This window comes from Manis pentadactyla, chromosome 4 (genome assembly GCF_030020395.1).
Source record: "Manis pentadactyla isolate mManPen7 chromosome 4, mManPen7.hap1, whole genome shotgun sequence".
NCBI classification, from domain to species: Eukaryota; Metazoa; Chordata; class Mammalia; order Pholidota; family Manidae; genus Manis; species Manis pentadactyla.
This window is the reverse complement of record NC_080022.1, coordinates 137,184,634-137,201,710: the sequence shown is the minus strand read 5'-3', so window position 1 is coordinate 137,201,710 and position 17,077 is coordinate 137,184,634. Positions and strand designations below refer to the sequence as shown.

The following is a 17,077-nucleotide window of genomic DNA, read 5'->3' as shown; positions in this document are numbered from 1 at the left end:
TGATCAGGCTTGTTGATTTTTGCCATATCTGTGGGACATCTGTCAGTTTCTTTACTTAATGGTCTTCTTTAATTTTAACTCACTTAGAAATGTTTAGACTTCTAAGCAGTAATAACATCTGTGAAATCTTGAATTCAGTATGCTGGCTTTATCTTTTTCTGAAACACAGCAAAATAAATACAGAGCCATTTTTTTAAATGCGTTCATGTGCCACCTAATAGTGTCTCATTTATCCCCAGGGGTGTTCAATCATTAGGGAAATGCTGAACCTAATTTTATTGTTATTAGAATTCAATTTATGTATATTCTGAAGCCCATTTTACAGAGGAGAAAACCAAGACCTATAGAGATGAAATGATTTTCCAAATATTTTACAGGTAGAAAGCATCAGAATGACTGGAGAGCATACTTTCTGTTCCAAGTCTGAAACATGTTCTCACTTCCTAAAAGAATATTCTATTTCCTCACCTCCTGTTCACATCTCAGCCATCCGTGATATATTGCCCATCTCCACTACCACCCAAACATCAAGCTCTGGCAAAGGTCTCTGATGACTGGATTGCTAAATTAGATGGCATTTTCTCCACTCAGATCATCTTTAACTTTTCTGCTGAATTTGACCTCAACCACTCCCTGGAGTTCTTTATCCCCAAACTGAGTTCCTCTGACTTTTCATCTGTGTCTTTCCTTCAGCCCATCCTGTAAAGGCTGGTGGTCCTCAGGATGCTCTGCAAAGCCTCATCTCTTTCCGCCCTCTTGGGCAATACCATCTATGCCTATGGCTTCAACCTTAGCCCCATGCCTATAATCCCCAAATCTACATTGCTATATTAGACCTTTCACCTTGGGATACTGTTGGTAAAGGGTCATTTATTCCCATATGTTCCATAAGGACCTCAGAGCCAACATAACCACAAAATAACTCATAATTTTCCCTCCAGACCTGCTGGGGAAGCTTCAGTTACCCCTTTCCCTCCTTTGTCAGTGCTCAGCAAAATCCTATTTTAGCTCCAAAATATCCTTTGACTGTACCCTCTTCTCTTCGTCCCCACTGCCACTTCACCCTCTCTTCACCTCTAACCTAGGCTAATGCAATAAAGTCCTCAGCAGTCACTCTGCCACCAACCCCTCCACCTTTTGTCCAGACTCCATACTATGGCCAGAGTGAGCTTTCTAAAATGCCAAAATGACTTCAGTCTTGCAATGGATTTCTAGTGTCTTTAGGATAAAGTCTCACTTTCTTTCTGGCTATATATCCAACCCCTCCCCATCTCACATACTACATTCAAACACCATTCCTTGAAAACGCCATTCAGTATATGGCATTGTAGGTAAAAACTGAGCACCAGAATCCTGGCTCTGCAACTTACTAGCCATATAGCCACAGAGGAGTTGCTTAACTCTCTTTTTCTCTGTGGTAGATTGCAAAAATTGGCCATTAATTCTGCCCATGACTTTGCAGTGTGACTTTGCACAGGCTTTGAATCCAGATTTGGCCATGTGATTCACTTTGGCCAGTGGGACAGCAAATATAATGCAAGCAGAGACTTGGAGTTTTTATGCTTTATAGCTCACCTTCCCGCTGTGCTCTGAATCCTGAGACCACCATGTGAACTAGCCCACCCTAGTCTACTAGAGGATGAAAAGCCATGTGCAAGAGAATTAGGTCAGATGACTAACAGCTTGCCCACCTCCAGACATGGGCATGAGGTCATCCTAGATCATCCAACCTCCAGCTGATATGTCAGACAAATGACAAAACTCAATAGTGATCAGCTGAATCAACTCCAACCAGAAGACCATCCCAAATGACCCACAAAATTGTGAATAAAATCACATAGTTATGTTTTAATTTATTTGGCTTTATCCTATCTGATATCTGAAAAAATGATAACTCAGTGTAGCTTTTTTCTTAAAAAACAATAGTCTTATTGAAGTATAATTTATATGCCATAAGAGCTACCTGCTTTAATTGTACACATCCATAAATTGTAGGAAATTTAAAGAGTTGTGCAACCATTACCACATTCCAAGTGCAGAACATTTCTATCACTCTAAAAAGTTGCATTGCACGTCTTTGCAATTATGCACCTCTCCCTCTCCCCAAACAACCAGCTTTCTGCTTTCTGTTTCCATAAGTAAATTTGTCTTTTCTGGACATTTCACGTAAATGGAATCATACAATCTGTGGTCTTGTGCATCTGGCCTTCTTCACTTAATATAATGTTCTTGAATTTCATCCATGTCATAGCATTTATAGGTAGTTCACTTTTTTATTGCTGAATATTACTCAATTGCACAAATAAACCTCATTTTGTTTATCCGTTTACCATTTGATGGACATTTCATTCTTTCCAGGTTGGGGCTTGTGGATAATGTGAAAGTTTCCATGGCCAGGATTCCTGGCCCTGGTTGGCTTGCTCATTACACGTGTGAGCAATACATTGTTATTGACTCTATATAAAGAGCTCTGCCCAATGCTCTGGGCGACACAGCTGCAAGGCTGCAGAAGAGCAGAGGCTGGAGTGGTGGCAGCGCCAAGGACAGAGACAGAGACGGAGTGGTGGCAGCACCGAGGACAGAGACAGAGACAGCTGGAGGGGTAGAGAGGCCCAGAGGCAGAGACCGGCTTGCTGCATGCAGATTCACTCTGAATGATGGGATTCTATTGACTGACCTGCCATCATGGGAATAAAGTTGAGTATAAACCTTTTCACCCCAAGAATGTTCCATTGTCATTTTTTGGTCTCATTGAATCCATAGTGAACTTGTCCAGGGCTGAAACCCATTAGCAAGACAGGGCTATTAGCATTATTGGTATGCTATGGACATTCATGTACAATCCTGTTTTCTTGTGAAAATATGTTTTCAGTTCTCTGGAGTGGAATTCCTGGGCCATAGGTAAGTATATGCTTAACTTTTCATGCAACTGCCAAACTCTAGTTTCCACAGGAACTAGAACTACACTTTTTTACATGCCCAACAACAGTGTCAGAGGGTCCCATATTCTCCACCTCCTCACCAAATAGCAGCTCTTGCAGGTGGAGCTGCTAAGCTGCAACCCTGTGAGTCTGCGGCTGCCAACAGCCACTCATTCAACAAACACAGTTTGCCCACCTACCACTATGTGGTAAGCTCTGGCCCCACAGGAAATACTTGACAACACTGTAAGATGGAGAGAAGGGAAACAGCATGCTGGTGACACTGTTCCAGCACCCTGCCTCTGGTCCCTTCCACTTGCAAGAGGCCACGAGTCCCCTGGTGACAGTTTAAGTTGGTTGTGCTGCAACTGGCAGGGCCTTCCAGCTTACCCCTCCAACCCACTGGGACCCAAACAAGTCCTAGGGCTGTTCTCCCCACATTCCACAAGGGAACACCAACCAGCCTTGGAACCTTGGATGCAACAGAGGTGTCAGGAGATGGCGGTGCCTAGGAGTCTGTGGCAGAACCAGTGGAAGCCAGAGAAGGGCCTGATGGATGCCAAGAGGGGGTGAGAGGAGGGCTCAGATCAGGTGGCCTTTGCTCCTAATCATCTGGGAGACGCCCAAAAGGCTAGGATCCTGCGTTTATGGGTGAAGCACACAAGACAAACCCCAGGATAAACAGAAACAGGAGTTGATGGAGGGAGAGAGGGAAATGAGGAGGGGAAGAATGCCAACATGTTGACCATGCGTGCTATCTCTGGACCTTGGGCTTGTAGGAACCTTCATTTTGTTACTGTTTTTGTTCATAGTGCTTTCATATTTTCTACAAAGAATTTGTATTAGTTTTTTTCATGCATTAAATTTTAAATTTAAAAGACACACACAATAAGCATTTATTTTAAAAGGAGAGAGAGATCCCTGGAGAAGCTCCGCGGTCATCTGGGATCCTGGCAGTCTCCATTTCAGCTTCTTCCTCGCCAAGCCCGGTTCTCGCGCCCCCGGGCCCCTGGGTGCCCCTTGCTCGCATCCCCGCCCTCCTGCGCCCCACCCACCGAACCCCCGCGCGTTAGTTTGCCATGGAAACAAACCAGGTTTCACGGAGACTTCCGAGCCGCCAGGCCTGGAGATCCCGGAGCTGAAACCTGGAGAGCCAACCTCTGCAACAGGCTGGCAGCAGAAGGAGGAGCCAGGGAAAGAGGGGCCTTGGCTGAAAGGGGCCCGGCTGGCTCCGCCCCTCAGGGGTAGAAACCCCGCTGAAGCCGCCGCCGCGACCCACTGCGCTCGCACCCGGCGCGGACGCGACCGCCAGACTCCACACACCCGCCACCCCTCTCTTCTCGCCAATGGCTGACGAACTCTTTCAGCGCAAACCCTGGGACCCCGACGCTGACTCCGAAGGCCTGTTTGACAAGCCTCCCGCGGAAGAGCCCCCCGCTGCCCGCGCGCCCAAGTCTGCCGCGGGCAAGAAGGCTGGGCGGCGCGCGGGCGGGAAAGCGCAGGGGGCCCGCGCCGGGCTGTCCCCGAAGGCCGCTGCGCGCCCCCCACCTAAGGACGAGGCGCCGCCACTGGACGAGGGCTGCTATCTCGACCATTTCCCGCACCTCTCCATCTTTATCTACGCGGCCATCGCCTTCTCCATCACCTCCTGCATCTTCACCTATATCCATTTACAGCTTGCCTGAGCGGCCAGGGCGGGACCGGGTGGGGAAGGGCGCGAGGCGGGAATGAGAGGATCGTCATTTTGTGTTTTGGAGACACGCTGTACCCCCTTCATCTAGCTTTTGATGCTTTTTTTCTTCCCTGCTTGTCGCTACCTTTGTGTAACTGTCCATCAGTAGGAACGTCCGAAGCAGCTGCTAATAATGAAGGAAAGGCCTGTTTGCACCTGAAGATTAGGGGAGGAGGCAGTCAGCACCCAACATTTAGAATCTCCGGGTGCAGTTGAACCCTGTTTATTGTTAGGATAATGTTCCTGGACCCTACGATTTTGAGGTAGGGCCATGCGCAGGGAGCCCATCATTTTGTGTTTGGGGCGCGCGCAGCGAGTCCAACCTTCTGTTCTATAAGGGATGAGCCAGACCTGAGCCTTTGGCCTTCCAGAGAAGGCCCAGTGCGGAGGGTCGGCGCCCTGGCCCCAGGCTGGGCCGGAGCCCTGTGATGCTGCATCGCCCCCAGGAGGATCCAGCTGTGTCCCCGCGCTGGCGCAGTCAGAGCTTGGGGGGCGGGAGCTGGCGAACCTGAGCGCGCAGCGGACGCCGCTGGAGCTCAGGACAAGGTGAGCGGCGTTTGTCAGGGTAGCGGGCAGCGCACCCAGGAGCTTGCGCTGACCCGGACTTCGCGTATTTCCTGCCTTAGGCTTTGCTGCCGCTGTCGCTGCGGAGCCGAGCTGCGGCCCGTAGCCGGAGGAGCTGTCATGCCAGGAGGCCAAGTGCTCGTCGCGTCCCGGACGGCTTGGTATCCGCTGCTGCAGAGTTCCTGGGACGCAGGCCCATAGCTGATGCGCTGCGCGGGATGAGACCTTGAGGCTCCGGTGGAGTCCACGGGAGGGCTCTCTTTGTCTTTGGGAACTGCAGGGTGGCTTCATTCTGGCCCAGAGCCCTTCCAGAGCTATGCGACCCAAAACGAAGGGGTTGGGGAATCGGTCATTGACAAGAATTCGTGCTGGAAAACCACCCGATCCCTAAGTGTTTGTCATCTCCGACCCAAAAAGGCCTAATGCCAAACCCACCTTAGCAGGTTATTCACCCACCTGCATCTGTTTACTCTCGAATGTTATATGTCAAAACGCAGCACTCTAATATTGCATATATTGTACTTGGAAATGTCTGTAATTATGGTACCTCTGATGTAATAAATCCCTCTTTTTCAGACTCCGCTTTTCAGTTCCCTACTATTTGAACATTGGCTCCAATAGTCTCTGAAATTTCCAGTCCCATCTGATCCCCTTATTTCAGGATCCGTTCTGTTGTTCCCCAAATACTTGGATTACTATCCCTCCAATATCGTGCTGCAGCCTTCCTTAACATTCACCCCATCGCTGTTGTCCACAATATTAAACTCACTGCAATCCCAAAATCAATCACTTTCTTCCCCACTCCCTTATTCTCCCCCATTAGTCCATTTTCTATACCTTGAGATCCTTGAAATGCCCCATACTTCCTTGAAGTCCCCAATTCCATTGAGCTCCAATGCTTGACCCATATTTTCTTACCAATATTAAATTTCCACTACTCTCACACCATCCACTTGTCCCTTCAGTTCCTCATGTATCTGACCTAATTTTCCTCTTAATAGTTGAAGTACCTCAGGATATTTGGTCACATATCCCCTCACTGCCCACTGAATTACATGATTACTGCTCTCCTATATTCATCTTCCAACTGTACCCCAATTTCTGGACTTCCAATAAAAGGTTCCCCTGTTCAAAATATCAAGCCTTTTCACTGAAGTACTAATAGACAGCTTTTTCAGAGTTTAACCATAAAAACAAATGGACGAGAAGTATCAAATGATTTCACTTATCTGTGGAGTATAAGAATGAAGAAAAAACTGAAGGAACAAAACAGCAGAAGACTCACAGAACCCAAGAAAGGACTAACACTTACCAAAGGGAAAGGGATTAGGGAGGATGGGTGGGAAGGGAGGGATAAGGGGAAAAGAAGGGGCATTAGGATTAGCACGTATAATGTAGTGGGGGGGACACGGGGAAGGCAGTATAACACAGAGAAGACAAGTAGTGACTCTATAGCATCTTACTACGCTGATGGACAGTGACTGTAATGGGGTATGGGGGGGACTTGATAATGGGAATCTAGTAACCATAATATTCATATAATTGTACATTAATGATAGCAAAATTAAATAAATAATTAATTTTTTTAATGGGCACATTTTTGGACCTTGTGCCATGTTACATCAAATTCTACAGTCTTATTGACCTTACTAGGGTCACATGTCCACTGTTGGCCAGAAGACAGAAGAGACACCTTAATAGGCAGTCCCATGAAAATAAAATGCAATAGGAAAGAGTTTCACAAAGAAAACTGAAGTTATCAAGACCATGGATGCTGGGGAGGCAAAAACAACAGACATCTGGTAAACTGACCTTTAGGAGATCACAAATGATAAAGGAGAGAGTTAGTTAGTTAGCTGGTTGGTTGGTTGGTTGGTTGGTTGGTTAGTTGGTTAACAGAGTGATCAGCAAAGCTTTTAATGAGGAGTGGAAAAGATGAAAGATTCCACTAATCAGGTGGGGCTCCAACGGATGAAGCCATTTGGGCTGCAGTTTCGCTTTTTTGTGTTTTTTTTATTAAGGTATTATTGATATACACTTTTATGAAGGTTTCACATGAAAAAACTATGTGGTCACTACATTTACCCGTATTATCAAGTCCCCACCCATACACAAATGCAGTCACTGTCCATGAGTGCAGAAAGATGCCACAGATCCACTATTTGCCTTCTCTGTGCTACACTGTTCTCCCAGTGATCCCCCACATCATGTGTACTAAACATAATACCCCTCAATCCCCTTCTCCCTCCCTCCCCACCCGCCCTCCCCTTTGGTAACCACTAGTCCCTTCTTGGAGTCTGAGTCTGCTGCTATTTTGTTCCTTCAGTTTTGCTTTGTTATTATACTCCACAAATGAGGGAAATCATTTGGCACTTGTCTTTCTCCACCTGGCTTATTTCACTGAGCATAATGTCCTCCAGCTCCATCCATGTTGTTGCAAATGGTAGGATTTGTTTCAAGGAGAGAGTTATTTTGGACAATTGTTCTGATATGTATTGGGTTGTCGAGGGTGGGTTGATATACAGAGACAGTGAACAGTGGTTTCTGAAAATCATGGGACAATTGGAAGTTTAAGTTGGGGAAGACAGTTGGAATTTAGCTATTTGGGACAGCGGGACCTGAAACTTGGAGAATAGATTTTTTTAATGTTTCATTATATATATCAAACACTGGAGATGGTGATTAATGGATACAACCCTTGCCTTCTGGTGGCTCAATTTGTTAATAACAGAACCTTACATCATGTGGCAGGCTTACTGTTTATGCAGCAGGAATTCACTGAATTCTTACAACCCTCTGAAATAGTTTTTATTCTCCCCATTTTGCAGATGAGGAAACAGGCATGGGGAAAGTGATCTGTCCAAGATTACAGCACTAGTGATGGAGCTATAGAGGAAGCCAGGCATTGTTTCTGGAGCAAGTACTCATTATTTTTACCAGCGTAATTGGGATATAATTCACATTCACATACCACGTAACTCATTCATTTAAACTGTACAATTCAGTGGCTTTTAGTATATTCAGAGTTGTACAGCCATTACTACACAAAGTGACTGCACCATTTTACATTCCCATCAGCACTGTATGAGTTCCAATTTCTCCACTTCCTTGCCGAAACATCTTTAAAAAAAAAAGTCATCTTACACAGTCGCAGGGGGATCATCAGGTGAGAAATTGGGGATCAACAGAGGTGAGGCTTAGAACCTCACCCACCCTGTTCTGAGAGAAATCTTCTGCATATGTGGATGTTTTATTGCCCTTGTCTAGCTTGGATTAACACATAGTCTACAGGCACACACCTGATCATCTACATTTGCTCTCTTACAACACTAAACTATGTTTTCTACCTTTATGTTGTATCTACCTACCACTTCAGCATCTTATTAAAAATAATAAAGAGAGAAATGTGGTATCCACATATAAATCAAGTATAAAAATCAAATGTGTATTCATATTTGAACTGACTGTTTATAGTTCATAATGCATGAGCAAAACCAAAAGTTTCTGTGATGACTGCCCTTGTACTGTTCACCATGTAACTTATTCACTATGTAAGAATTTGTTCTCCATGTAAGAACTTGTTCGTTATGCTTCAGAAGATTGGAGACTGACGAAAATTAGGCTTGGGGTGGATTAATGATTGTGCATTGAGCATTGACTCCCCTATACAGAATTTTATTGTTGTTAACAACCATTTGATCAATAAATATGAGAGATGCCCTAACAACAACAACCAAGAAAAAGTACACACTTCCAATTGTAAAATAAATAAGCAACCGGGATGTAATGTATAGCATAAGGAATATAGTCAAAATATTGTAACAACTTGGTATGGTGATAGCTGGTACTTAGAATTATCATGTATATAAATGTTGAATCACTGTGTTGTACACCTGAAACTAATGTAATGTAATACTGTGTGTCAACTACCCTTCAATAAAAAATAATTATCTAAAAAAAAAAAAAAAGTCATCTTAGGGAGTCTTAAGTAGTATCTCATTATGGTTTTGATTTACATTTTCCTAACAGTTAACAACATTGAGTATCTTTTCATGTACTATGTTGCCAAATGTGTGTCTTTCTCTAAAGAAATGTCTATTCAGATCATTTACGCAGTTTAAAATCGGGCTGTCTTCAATTTTATGAGTTTTTACTATTTTTGAAATACAAGTTCATTATCAAATATGATTTATAAAATTTTTCTCCCATTGTGTGACTTGCCTTTTCACTTTGTGATGGTGTCCTTCAAGTACAAGTGTTTTATGTTGATGATGTAGTTTATCTCATTTTTCCCTTTTTTATGTTTTGGGTGTCATCTCTAAGAAACTATTGCCTAACTCAAGATGGTGAAGATTTAGGCCTATTTTCTTCTAAGAATTTTATAGTTTAGTTCTTTGATCCATTTTGAGTTCACTAGTAATATTAGTTTCCTGTGGCTGTAAGGTAGAGATCCAACTTCAACTACAAATGAAATGCCCTATGATTTATGTAACAAAGCCTCCATAAACACCCAAAAGGAAGGAGTTTGGAAAGCTTCCGGGAACCAGAATACTTCCACATGCCACCGTCCCAGGACTGAACCTCATGGAGACAAACGCTCCTTTGTTCAGGTCTTTGCCCTATGTATCTCTTCATCTGGCTGATTTATATGTCATTTGTAATAAACTGATACTCTAGTACATAAATGGGTTTCCTGAGTTCTTTGAGCCACTCTAGCAAATTAACTGAACCCAAGGAGGGGGTCAGAACCTCTGACTGACACCCAGTCAGTCAGAAGCACAAATAACCTGGGCTTGTGATTGGCATCTGAAGTGTAATTCAGTCTTGTGTGATTGAGCCTTTAACCTGTGGAATCTGATGCTGTATCTGGGTAGACAGTGTTAGAATTGAGTTGAATTATAGGACACCCTGGTGGTGTCCGAAAATTGCTTGGTGGTATCAGGAAACCCCATGACACACATCAGAATTGAGTGCAGAACCTCTTATGTAGTATTCCCTTATAATTCTATTTCTGTAAAGTCAGTAGTAATGTGCAGTTTTTACTTTCTATTAATACCATGCCAAACTATCTCTCTATTGGCTGTCTGTCTATCAGCAGCAGGATGAGAAAAGCCTACTTGGGGGTACGTAGTAGGGAACAGGAATGACAGCAAGGGAGAAAACATAAATACAAGGGAAAGCTTGGGAGTAGATTATCTTGGGAAAATTGAAGTTTCGATATTACAAAATCATAGGATCTAATGTAGACAGAAGTAGGAAATTGAGACTGATGATGGATAGCAGAGTGGCAATGAAGCAGAATGGGTAACCAAGTGTTTATTATTCTGATTTCTGAATTTTTGAGGGAGATACTTACTAGAAGACAATGGAGCCAAGTAAATTGATTTGTTCATGCAGATGCTACTATGACAAATGCGAACAGTATTAATAACAAACAATTATTAAGCACTTACTCAATATGAAATGGACTCCTGAGCTCTCAACACTATGGATTTCACCCTTCCATCCAGGTCATGTCCATATTTTAACTGTATTCAAACAAACCATACTGAGGCCAACCAGGTCTCAGCTGTTGTTTCCTTAATAAGCAGCCTACATCCTTAAAAGCATCTCAGTATTAGAATTTCACTAGGTATATTAGTTTCCTGTGGCTCCACAGCAGACTTGGTGACTTAAAGCAACAGCAATGTAGCCTCTCAGTCCTGGAGATCAGAAATCCAAAATAAGGGTGTCAGCAGGGCCACACTTGCTCTGGAGACAATGGGGAGAACTGTTCTTTGTTTATTCCAGCTTATGGTGGCTGCTGGACGTCCCTGACTTGTGGCTGCATCACTCCAATCCACCCCTGTGATCAGTGCCTCTTTCCTCTTTTGTCTCAAATCTCCCTCTGCCTTTTCTTTTTTTTAAGACACCTGTCATAGGATTTAAAGCCCACCCAGGTAATTCAAACCAATCTCCTTACCTCCACATCCATAACTTAATTATACCTTCAAAGACCATTTTTCCAAATAAGGCCTAGTCATGGGTTCCAGGAATCAGGACATGAACATACCTTTTGGGGTATCACCATTCACCCTGCCATATTAGGAGATTTTAAATAAGCTACAGATTTTAAAAATACAGAAAATTTTCAGTTGGGTAAAAAGTCATAATGAAGAACGTACCATACAGACAGCAGAAAATCTAAAATTAAAGCTTTTAAAACATACATATTTAATGTACAGGATTGGAAAAGGGATGCTGATAATAAACATATTCCAGATAAACATAGGCTTCCTAAATCTATGAATGCTTAATTACAAATATTAATACCCTAAGTTACTCTTCTATATAAAGGAGAAATTTCAAATCCTGCTCTTTAGGAAGACATGGAGGGCAAGTAATACCTTAGAAGCAACTATTGCTATTTTTCCCCTTTCCCGACATTTATATGAGCTAATTACCAAGGAAACATTAGATTCCATTGAATTGAAGAATAAGATACAGCTAAAATTTCCCACTGAGGGCACTAAATATTTTATGCTTATGAGCATGAATAAATAAGTTAGTTAAATATTAGTACAAGGCTGATTCCAAAACTAAATGAAGTATGAATAAAAAATAGTATAAATACCTAATAGGTATTTTGCTACTGGGTATGTTCCAGGCCTCCTTTTCTATCCCAGTAAGATCTGCTTTTTTGTCCAGTGTCTTCTGCTGCTGGGCTCCAAGACAGTAAATTAACATCACCAAGGCCTTGGTCAAGGAAAGGATTTATTTTAGAAACAGTAACTTCTCTCTTTTTTATTAAAGACCATGGTTGCTTTTTCTGCTACTTGCTCCTTTCAACTAGTTATCAACTTCCTCATCAAAGAAAAGTAACTGGGCAAGAGCAAGCAGTCCATGTTGGCTATTCCACAGTGTACTGTCTGGTTAATAAAGAAGTCACCCATTTAACCTTTTCCCCATTGACCTCATTTGAGAATGAGTCAAAAGGATCAAGATTACAAAGGACACTTGACCTAGGTACAACTTTCACAAATATCATTGGCCAGGGAAAGCTTTACTTCTTCCATCATGCCCCCAAAACTTGTCAGTGAATCAAGAATTCCTTCCCACCTACTAGAGGCCCCTATGGAACAGATGCTGCAAAGATTAGTTCAGGGTGGTACACAGACTCTTCAAGAGGGCGGACCAAAATATGTGGAATACAAGACTGAGCAAAGAAAACCCAATAAAATATACAACTCAGTAGAATAAGAATAGTCATTGATATAAATCCCTTACCATTCTACTTTCTGACAAGTTCCTTTTCCTACATAGAAATTAAGATATTTTCAATCTTTTGCCTTCCTTTTCCACATTGTCTCTAATATTCTGTAGTTTTCTGGAGTTCTGGACCAGGTACACCAAGCTCTCCTTAAAATCACTAGCCCCATGATCTCTGCCAACATTTTCAAGTTCATCAAACAAAGCCAATGTCTGTTTGAGTTTGGCCTGAACAATTTTTTGCTCTTCTAATTCTGCAAGAAGGGCCTGCTTAGTGCATAATTCAGTCTTATACTTCTCCTGTAATTGTTCAATTTCTTTTTGGAGAATCTGGAATTCTTCCTCACTATAAGGATGCGTGTCCTGAGATTTATCTTCTGGAAGCAAGATGTTTGGGGGAATACGCAAAATCAACTCTAAGAACAGCTGCTCCATCTTCCCAAAAAGGTTATCAAAACGTCCTTTCATGAAGCAAAGAAACTTCTCCGTGCATTTATGAATCTGAACTGGGCTAATCTCACAGTCTGGGATGCCATCCAGCTTCTTCAGCATAACCTGCTCAACAGCCTGCATCACTTCAAATAAGTAATCTTGAAATGCAATGTATATCCTAAGCATGCAAGTCTGTGGTGTGAAGCCAAAGAATTGGGCCTCATAGGTCATTGGATCAACAGACATCTTGGTTTATTTTGTTTTGCTAATTTTAATTGGGAAAAATCTGCAAATGTAAAAAGAAAAAATTCATTTAGATAGAAAAATCATCTGATGAAGGTAACAAATCACATTACAGATTGCAAAAACAAAACAGAGAAGCAAACAAAAAACAAGGAGTTTGTATCCCTTGATACCTGATGCCACATCCAGTTGAAAGAAGCCTTAATCATTCACAATAGGATATAAACCCTTGCCTCTCTTGAGGCTCTTGCCATCAGTCTATAACCTCTCTTTTTTCCCATCTCATTATTAATTTCCCTCAACTCTCATTTTTTGAGGACCCTGGCCTATTGCTCAGTCTTCTGAATTCTGTTATCATGCTAGACAACTTTCAAGTTTAGATGGATGACCTAACCAGTGCCCTAGAGACTTGGTTTCTTGCGTTTCAATAGCCTTCATCTCCACTCTTTTAGCCACCTGGCTATTGATATTTGTCTTCTCTCCCTAGCTTCTCCTTTTTGACCATCACCTCACATACTATTCTTCCAAATCTCATTCACAGACTCATATTATAAGTTACTCTTCAAGACTTTCAGCTCTCTGATCCTCTCTTTCTTGCTCTCAGTCTCTCTCCCACTTCACTTCTTTCCCTGTCCATTTTAGGTTCCATGATCTATCACTTCAACCACTCCCTTGCCAATGTCCCTGACTCTCTTGTCCTTCCAACCTAGCCATCTGGAAAAAAAATCCCCATTGGAAGCTGGGCAAGCCTCTTTTAAGTTTTACAACTCTGACATGTTTGTTCAAGGGTCTGGGAGTCATTCCTTCCAAAAGTAAACATCTAAGAAAATGGCAATCCTATCTCCCTGTCACTGTGCAAGGACTGTGGAAATTTAACCTAGGCACCTTCTCCTGAGCTGTAACCATGTTTGTCACAGAAGTTGAGTTTTATTATCCCTTCAGATAAAGGCCATTAGCTAAATGGGCTACCTTAGATGAATTTAGGATGCACTTAGAGAATTTGAAGCAAATGGTGCAGTCAAATCTTTTTATGGGAAGATAAGACGCTGTTAATACTGACAATTTATGTGTGAAATGGCTAAAGATAGAATGACTGGCTTGGCTGTATATACAGGGTAGAATTTCTTTCTGTCTTTGTGATCTTACACACGGCCTACAATGCATTGCAAACTCAATATGCTTATTCAGTAATAAGATTGCATTCTTCTCTGTCTTGTGGGTTGGCAGGATTTTATTTCGACATGGCCCTATGCCTTTAGAATCAAGTTCAAACTCTTTCAACATGGTGTACATGAGCCTTCATCATGTGACCTTTACTAATTACGCTGTCCTCCTTTGTAAGGACCTCACATGTACAAACTTGAGTTTATAATACTTCCTATTTTATGGCAGTCTATTGTTGGTCCATGTTATGTCCTCTTATTTTATTCTTTCATTTGCCATAGGAACCTAGTGTTTTAACATATGCCTTTTCAATTATCTTTAATTTTAATTCTTTAATAGATTTTTGACATTCTTGAAAAACACAGTTTTGTATTTGTACGCTTACATTTTTATGTTTGCAGTCATTCCATATTATACTTCCCTGTTATATTTCATTGGTTCCGACTGAAGTTGTCCATCACTTTATCATATACATACACCACACTTGATGTACCCATTCTCCTTATGAAGGACACCTAGTTTGCTTCCAGTATCTTCTACCAGAAATAATGTTATAATGAACACCCTCCTATAATGTCTCCTCAGGGACCTGCAGGACATTTACACAGCCAAGTAATTGCTGGGCCATAGAGTTCACTTATATGTAATTTCACTAAATACTGCCAAAATGTTCTGATGGGGAGACTCCAAGAAGGAACTAGTGGTCACCGAAGGGGAGGGGGTGGGAGGACGGGTGGGGAGGGAGAAGGGGATTGAGGGTATTATACTTAGTACACATGGAGTGGGGGATCACGGGGAGAACAGTGTAGCACAGAGAAGACATAGTGAATCTGTGGCATCTTACTACACTGATGGACAGTGACTGCATTTGGGTACGGGTGGGGACTTGATAATATGGGTAAATGTAGTAACCACATTGTTTTTTCATGTGAAACCTTCATAAGAGTGTATATCAATAATACCTTAATAAAAAATTTTTTTTAATGTTCTGATGGGGGGGTAGGGGACTCTAGGCTGGTTTACACTCCCACTTGCAGTATATGACAATTTCTTTCTCATGTCTTCACCAACACTTGACATTACTCAACACTCTAATTTTTGGCAATCTGATAGGTGTGAAATTGTTTTTCAGTGCTGTTTTTCAAAGTCAAAACCATGTAGCCACACAAAGAAGATTGGGTAGTGAGGACTGGAACTATCTATACTCCCTCCCCCTGACACAACTTGCTGTTTACATTAGCATGACTTTACTATTCTAGGACACCAGAATAGTATTTTTATTGTTCATACGGCTTGTTCATTGTGAATGCCCAAGACGATCAACTTTTCAACAGGACGCATCAACAATTTGTACCAAAGCTTTTCTGAAACCCTTGCCTCAGCTGTTTCTAGCAATTCTGGACTGTTATTTCATGATCCCTACCTAATCCAAAATCGAAAGATCCACCTTAAACCAAACTTGTAATTCTCAAAAAAGTTTCTATCTCTTCTCTCATCCCTCTGAGATACTGCTAAAGCCCTGTCGACATGTTCTCCCTTACCAGGGTAAGCAATACACTTGGCATTGTTTTATCAACAGGTTGAAGGTGATATCTGGGGAGCAGGCAGAAATAGTTTAATGTGAATTGCTCTGATCGCCATTAATAGTTGGACTCCATTTCATACATGTTAACGCTTCATTTCTCCTTCTGTGAATTACCATATCCTTCAAAAAAAATCACTGTCTCCAGCCTTTTACTTGGTTCCTTTCTTAAATACTACCAGACTTGATGGTCACTTCCCGTTCCAAAAGCCTTTAGTGCTTCTTTATAACCCACCGAAAAAATAATATTCTTAACTTTGCCTGCCATGATCTAGATAATCTTTGTTCCAACCCCACGGAGCTATTTTGTTTCCCTGTGATATTGTCTTTCCCTCAAGAAAGGAGGCCATGACCAAATATCCTTCAAGGGTCAGCTTAATACACTTCCCTGGTGACCCATCCCTCTGAATTCCCATCAGGACCTCTCTTCGGACACTGCCCAAATTCTACTTTAAGATATTATTCACTAGCCTGTCTCATCTTCTCTTCTACGTCTAGGGTTCCTGAGGGCAGGATGGATACGGCTAACTCAATATTTGCAGAAGAAAGGTGCCCAGGACACCTCAGCTAGTTGAGCCGACCGAGCTCCAGAAACAGAGGGCAGGAACTACTTCGGCCGGAGGACGGGCTCCCGTCGGGCTACGTGACCCCACTGCATGCCGGGTCGGCAGCCGGGGCTCGGCTGACCAGGCTGCTCTAACAGGCCGCTCCAGCGCCTGGCGGTGATGCCGAATCCAGTGCCAACTCTTCCCTCTCCTCCTCAGAGAAAATGCAGCCCCGCGGCACTTACCCAAGCAACCATGAGAGTGATGAATTCGACGACCGTCTTCCCGCCACCTCCTTTAAACCACCACTTGAGGTCAGACATAGGTGGGGCCGCGCGCTCTCCGAAATTCCGACCGATACCTGCCTCAACGAACGAGAGCAAAGGCGGGATGCTATCGTGCTCCTGATTGGCTGGATGCTCGATCTGAAGGGCGCCACCTGGATTGGTGACCGCAAGGGGCCGGGCGGGAAAATTTAGCTGTGGCCGGCGGTGATTGGCGGAAGGAACCCGTACTTCCTCTCTTCTTCCGGACGTCGGTGGGTGGGGAAGCAAGGCTGGGGCCGCGAAAACGCAACTCGTGATTGGCAGGGTGCCTTCCCTAGGACTCTAGCGCTTGGTGGCTGGCAGGTTGCGCAGCGCTGATT

The 17,077-nt window shown here is 43.0% G+C and overlaps 3 protein-coding genes across 3 annotated transcripts in view; 1 reads left to right on the top strand and 2 right to left on the bottom strand.

Moving 5' to 3' along the window:
- The window catches only part of RABEP1 (rabaptin, RAB GTPase binding effector protein 1), a 278,399-nt gene that overhangs the window by 35,860 nt on the left and 225,462 nt on the right, over positions 1 to 17,077 (bottom strand). The window lies entirely within an intron of this gene.
- On the top strand, positions 4,085 to 6,468 carry LOC118917837 (uncharacterized). The gene is made up of 2 exons (XM_036896091.2): positions 4,085 to 5,199; positions 5,280 to 6,468. Exon 1 carries the CDS (start codon positions 4,268 to 4,270, stop codon positions 4,604 to 4,606), a length of 339 nt encoding a protein of 112 aa, XP_036751986.2. The 5' UTR covers positions 4,085 to 4,267; the 3' UTR covers positions 4,607 to 5,199; positions 5,280 to 6,468.
- On the bottom strand, positions 9,186 to 16,844 carry MIS12 (MIS12 kinetochore complex component). The gene is made up of 2 exons (XM_036896090.2): positions 16,677 to 16,844; positions 9,186 to 13,183 (listed from the first exon to the last, which is right to left on the bottom strand). Exon 2 carries the CDS (start codon positions 13,141 to 13,143, stop codon positions 12,523 to 12,525), a length of 621 nt encoding a protein of 206 aa, XP_036751985.1. The 5' UTR covers positions 13,144 to 13,183; positions 16,677 to 16,844; the 3' UTR covers positions 9,186 to 12,522.

Bases quoted from the DNA above. Each gene is read 5' to 3' on its own strand.
- MIS12 (XM_036896090.2), bottom strand. From the start codon at position 13,143: ATGTCTGTTGATCCAATGACCTATGAGGCCCAATTCTTTGGCTTCACA.
- LOC118917837 (XM_036896091.2), top strand. From the start codon at position 4,268: ATGGCTGACGAACTCTTTCAGCGCAAACCCTGGGACCCCGACGCTGAC.